Below are 6,498 nucleotides of genomic sequence, written 5' to 3' on the forward strand. Positions count from 1 at the left end.
AGTTGTTGGAAAACCTTCTAAGGTTCACTGAAGCACCCAGTACTCCCAATACAATGGGTTATTCATGGATGCAGTATAAATGTGTGGGCATATATATATAAACACACACACAAGCACACACAATAAGTATAGCAACATTTGTGATGCACACTATTGCTCTCCAGCATGAAATCTTCAATGTTTTGATTCCACTCATGGTTCCTCTCATATCACTTGAGTTGGACAGTATTTTCTCTGAAGTCTGCTCCTTTATTGTTGCTCCTGAATCTGTTGATGTAGCTGCTCAAGGTGAATATGTGCAAAGTGCATTTTTAGGTTGTGCTGTCTTTTTTTTTCCTGGCACTTGTGCGTAATAATTGATCGTATGTCTCTTGTTTTTTGCAGGGTGATATTGGCCCTCCTGGTCCTCCCGGTCCTGTGAGTACAACACTCTGGTCGCCTTCCAGAATGCTGCTCATCAATAACTTCAGGAATTATTACAAAATCAGTGTGATGTTCTTTGCAACAAACCTGAGACAATGTTCAGTTTCTGTGAATCAGTAATCTACTCACATCCAACTATGAAACTATGTCCAGGAAGCAAAAAAAGCAGCAGCACCAGTGCAGTGTTTACCTTTGCTGTCAAAACACCAATATTTTGGCATCATCTTGCACCCAATTATCATTCCTTGAAAAGTTTATACATTTGTCCTATTTTTTTAAGTTTAAAAAAAAATCTTTATTTGTTTTCTGTCCAAATAGTGGATCAGTGTTGATAAAGAGCTGGAAACGCCGCCTGTCTTTTCAAGGCAGTTGAGATTAGCTGCTTTGAAATACTCCAGGGAAGAGCTTACTTATTTTGTCTAGGTAATGAACTTGCTGATATTTGGCAGCAAACTCCCAGTAAGTGATTTTTTTTACCCAGTTATGTACGCCGCAGAGAAACTTTAACAGAGCAGCTCACACAGGCATTGAAATCTGTGAACTGAAGTGATTTCCTACGATCAAATTAACACGTTTGCAGCGGCCACCCACTGACGCTGTAATCTACAGCTTGAACCAAAACAAAGTATTTTCTGTGTGAATAAAGGAGACTGTGCAGCTAGACCTGTTTATAATGTTTCACGCTGGTAAATTATACAAGGAGGATTTTGGTTGGAAGACACTGATGCAGCTGTAGTGAAGGAGCAGATCAAATCAGAGAAACCCTGGTGTCATGGCGGACGTCTAATGGACGCTGCAGGTGATACGGTTCAGTCGAGGTCGATGGAGCTCGTTGCTCAGACGTTTCAAACAAGTCGCTCAGAGTTCTGGAACGTCTCCAGCTACAAATTACACAAATGAGCAGCCTTTTTAAAAATCAATGAACAAAAAGTGTCAGATTTAAAAACATGGCCGCTGGGTGTGACAAAGTCAGGAGATTTGACATTTTGAATCCGTCCCGATGGGTTTTTGTGCTAATTGTGCCTATTGAAGGCTCCAGACACGAGCTCGGAAACAAAGTTTGATGGTTTTCATTCTTCTTCTTAATTTCCGCTGCTTGTTAGCAGGTGATTAAAATGGAAATTAGACAACTTAATTATTCAGGGAACAAATATCTCTCGCTCTCCGCTGCTTTCACTTGTTTCCGTCGAAACCAACTGCTCTGTTCACGTTAACAAGAATATTTATAACTATGTGCCGTTTTAATTGTGGCTCAAAACGGTGACGCTGGCTTGCAATTCTTTTTGGAATGATTGTCGCTTATCTGTAAATTTCATTTGAGCTGGAGGAGGAGGACGAAGAAAAATGTCCACGCAAAACTGAAACACTCAGTTGTGTTCGTTGTTGTGTAGTGAGCTGCGGGCCACCCAGGGCATGGGAGATGTATGCCACAGCACAGAGTGGAGAGGGAAACATTAGTCATTTGATAAATGAGGCTGTTTGAATATTTAGTACCCGTCTCTGTCTGCGCTCCGTGCTTTCCTGTGGCAGATAATTTTGGCAGTTAAGCATTGATTTCCCTTACACAGCAGAAGCATGGGTTCAGATCATTACCCTCCCTTCATAAACCTTCTTGTGCCTCTGTTTATTAGCGATGGGGAGGAGCGGCGGTCTGCAGACGTGCTCGGCCACCGTTTCCCCCCAACAACCTTAACGTAGCAAAATAGTAATTTAAGCACAGAGACCGTCCTGCTTTTATTGCAGCCAGTGTTGCCTCACAATGGAGTTTTACAATCTATAAAACCAAATCTCGTATGCCAAATTATCTTCGGTCAATGGCTCCATGCTGGATTTCGCTGCTCTTGGGGAAAATTCAGGTGAAAATTTCTCTTCGGGTCACGTCCTGATGGCACGGATATTGTTCCGCGTCCAAGGCGAGGCGGTTGACAGCAGCTGCTTTTGTGCTCGACTGCAGGTTGACGGTTTCCTGATTATGCAGACGCTCCGCCGGGACTGTCAGGGACTCAGTGTCTGTCTTATGATTACTCTGACCATTGTAGCTGAAGGAAGGGAGAGCGTTTCATGACAAGTTGATTTACACTGGACATAATTACAGTAACACACTGAAAGGGCTCGGAGGCGCACAAGAGACAGGACCAACAAGTCCTCTAACCCGAATGAGCCCAGAGATCGTTTGTCCCAACCCTCTACACAACGCCATCATCAGCCCGGTTATGATGCCAGGCATGCAGCGTGTAACAGCAGCTGCAGAACATTACCCTCATGGTAACAATGATAAACACATGGTTGGGTTTATGGAACGGTCACAGTTAGGTTGTTTTCAGCAGAATAGCTACTTCAATAGGTTTGTATATATATATATATATATATATATATTTTTTTTTTTTTCTTTACTGTATTTTCTATCTAGGACACTTTTATCCGAAGATGAGGACAATGATGTACTCAAATATCCTTTCAATGAAAAAAAACAACAACCTGGGAATAAATCAGAAGCTCACATCCGTCCAAAGCTTAAGTGCTTTGGCTGCACAGGAATGTCCCCGTTCTGGACAAGGCTTTTAGCTCCTTAACTCTGCTTCTGCTGTCTCTTTCTTCTTTTCATCATTCTGCTGAAAACAAGCCAAGGTCTTGTTTGTCAGGAAGTAAAACATGATGGACACAACAAAAATAGCCTGAGGATTTTTAGATGTAATGAGTTATTATTATATATACACATTTATATTGTGCATCTTGTCTATAGATTGTATTTACATACGTCCGTGGCATCTGCTATTAATGTAGGTGCACTGAAATTAATCATGAGGAATCCAACTTAAACAGTCACTCATGCATGTCTCCCTGGGAAGTAATTGTTAAAACGTCCTCAAACTGTTTGGTAGAGACAATGTCGTTCTGCGAATTAAGCCATTAAGCAGAAGCAATAATAAATACAAATTGTTAAACACGTATTTTCTTTTGCATTTGTGTTTGGAATATGGTCAGGTACGTCAGTAGATTGGCTGTTGAATACATTATTATGCCTCAGCAGCAGCTACAGACAGTAACAGGTAGCCATCCATCCCATTCTTGTGTACCTGATATCATAAGAAGCAATTGAGACATTTTCCATATATTTTTAACAAGTTTTCACCTTCACTCATGGATGAACTGATTAAATGTTGGTGGTCAAAGGTCAAGATCACTGCAACCTTATAAAACACATTTTTGATCTTGTAAACACACCCCGGAGAGAATCCCATCAAATTTGGCTAAAGCGTTCACTGAGACTCAAAATATATCTGATTATATTTGGGAGGTCAGAGGTCAGAGCTGCCTCACAAAACATGGTGTTGAGGTAAAGGACATTGAAAAAAAGGTGGAGTGAAGATGTACTGGCTGGCGACGGCACACAGCTGCAGTGCACTATCTCCAGTTTGATCTGAAGTCATCTCAATAAATCAGATAGTAGTATGATCCCCCATGATGAACAGTGTGATCATTTCTGGTCGAAATGATTTGAGGAATAAGTAGCTTTGTAGAAACACTTCAAATCCAAGTAGTTCCAGCTTCAATTTGACAAGCTATAAAATAGATTTACGTAAATTGCATATATTAAGTGAAACATAGGTTCAGGTTAGTAATGAGTCAGGTTGGGACAAATATATAAAGGAGTCATTTCTTCTGTGTCTTTTAAAATAATTAACAGTTCAGAATTGTTTTCACTGTTTTAACTAATTGCCAGATTGATGACAAGACTTTTGAGAGAAGACTCTTTTTTTTCATTACTTTAAGGTGATGACAGCTCATGGATTGAGACACCTCTCTGGATCTGTAAGCAGCCGTTTCTATCATAACATCTTCTGTGGTTCAAATTCTGCACACGGTTGTCTTCGGTCTGATTTTTTATAAGTCGTCTCTTTTCTCTTGTGATTTTAAAGGATGAAATGAAAGAGCGGAGCCAAAAGGGAGAAAAGGGGGATCAGGTGACTATCTCTCTCATTATAATTCCCCAGTAAAGACAATACAACCCCAGGAAACCGAGCACTGGTTTTCTCTAACACGGCACTCAACATTTGACACCACAGCATGAAGAGTACCTCCCATTTTCTACATAACAACAAAAGCAGCACTTACCATTGATTCATACAGAATAATTGAAGATCTCTTGCTGTTCAGATGTGGGGTTGGTTGTTGTCTTTGTGCTCTGCAGGGGTGAAGCACTGAATAAATTGGTGCACAATTGTGGTTCGGACCTCAAAACAACAGATGGATCCACTTGAAGCAAAGCAGATTACAATGACCACTGACGCAGCTGTTAACCAAACATCAGACACGTACATGAACATGAAAAGTTATTGAATTGTAGAGATTTAAGAAGGACGATTGACGATTTGAAAAGGTGCTGCTTTTGATTGCACTCACATTTTTCGGAGCAAAGGAGGAAACTTGACGAAGGAAAAAATACTTTGTTCTCGAACTTCACACAATATAAAATATAACTTCACGAAGGTCCTTGATGATTTCTTTTTTTCCTAACTCCAGTCAGAGGGAGAAGGAATGGCTTACTTTGCTGTTTTCTTCATGCACATCTTTAAAAAAAGGTGGTTGTCTGTCTCCTTTGCTTTCTACAGGGGGAGCGAGGAACACAAGGACTGCAAGGCTTCAAGGTAACATGCTGAAGATGTAGCACTTGCACCAAAACTTGAGTACTGCCAATAAAATAAAGTTCCAAAATTCTTTATGTACTCCTATAAATAGCCTTCCAGGTGTCTGCACAACAGCATTCATAGCATTTCAGAATGGAGTAAAACGAGTGTCGATCGGAATACATGAGGAGATTCCGTCTGTTACACAATAATTGTAATACAGTTATATCTGGGATTGACAGTGGCCCTACAACATGGAAGAGATGATTATGTGGTACAGTTGAAAAGTGATGATTCTCTGCCTCTCCCACATCTTTCTCACCCTTTTGTTGGACTTTAAAAGGGAAACATAGGGCCGTCAGGACTAAAAGGAGATCAAGGACCAGCGGTGAGTCTCTGTATTCATCTCATGTCTCAGATGCTGTGCCACTTACAGTAGGTCAAATAGAGATGTCTGCTGAATATAAACAACAATGAGACAATACCACACATTTGAGAGCGAAAAAGCTGTTTCAGGCTAATATTACCTAAAATACTGAAGAGGGAAAAACTCCATAAAATTACTGGCTCACCAATTCTTCAGTTGTCTCTCTGTTTCCATGGTAATCATTCTGGTAGGATTAGGAATATGGAGATGAATGCAAACTTGCATCCATCTGCAATATGCAGATAGATAGAGTCTGACGCAGGGCAGTTACAAGACAACATATTTACATCTATAGATCTGTATATATTGCATAGACTACTGTCCTAGAACCACTAGAATGAGAATAGAATTTAAGATTTTATTACACTTTAATCTTAGCCGTCAAATACAAGGTATCACCCTGTTTGTTTAGCATTAGCTAACTATTTACAGCAACTTTTTAATGTGGCTCATTTCCCATCTGCTAACATGGAGGGGGATTATAGACGATACTCTAGTCAGGAACCAGGGGGAATTGAAATGTTTTGGCTTCACTTTTAATGTAAACATGTGGCATCTCAGTCATGAAAAGTTCTATTTTTAAACATAAAAAATTTGGATTTTGTGGCAAGTGTTCTGCTTTTGTCAGTTATCTTCGACACAAGCTCAGTTTCCATGTATGAATCGTACAGTTCATCCATGTGTAAAGACAAAAGTGAGTCGAGAAGGGAAATGCGTATAAACAGCTTATTTCGAATAACAGCAGAACTTACAAATCTACCTCTGCTCAGTCGTATCCCCAGAAATTAACATGAAACTAATCATGGCTTGAAGCTGCAGGGGCAACACTTAGAAAACATAGCTGTTTGAAATACGGTTTCAGCATCAACAAAGTAGCTGGCGTCAGAGCCCAGACATTTCTGTCTCCAAACAAATGGAGAAAAATAGCTCAAAGTGTTGGTTTTCCTTTGTATTCTGCCAGGGGAAACAGGGCCTGCCTGGACCCACTGGACTCCCAGGACTCCCAGGCGAGCCAGTAAG

The 6,498-nt window shown here is 40.5% G+C and overlaps 1 protein-coding gene across 1 annotated transcript in view; it reads left to right on the top strand.

Annotated features, from left to right (window-relative positions):
* LOC133021100 (collagen alpha-1(XIX) chain) overlaps positions 1 to 6,498 on the top strand; it is a 97,078-nt gene that overhangs the window by 61,784 nt on the left and 28,796 nt on the right. The window contains exons 17-21 of the mRNA XM_061087870.1: positions 385 to 417; positions 4,198 to 4,236; positions 4,344 to 4,388; positions 5,037 to 5,072; positions 6,449 to 6,493. Of these exons, the coding sequence (XP_060943853.1) occupies positions 385 to 417; positions 4,198 to 4,236; positions 4,344 to 4,388; positions 5,037 to 5,072; positions 6,449 to 6,493 (198 nt within the window). The remainder of the gene's footprint in view (positions 1 to 384; positions 418 to 4,197; positions 4,237 to 4,343; positions 4,389 to 5,036; positions 5,073 to 6,448; positions 6,494 to 6,498) is intronic.

This window comes from Limanda limanda, chromosome 15 (genome assembly GCF_963576545.1).
Source record: "Limanda limanda chromosome 15, fLimLim1.1, whole genome shotgun sequence".
In the NCBI taxonomy this organism is placed as follows: domain Eukaryota; kingdom Metazoa; phylum Chordata; class Actinopteri; order Pleuronectiformes; family Pleuronectidae; genus Limanda; species Limanda limanda.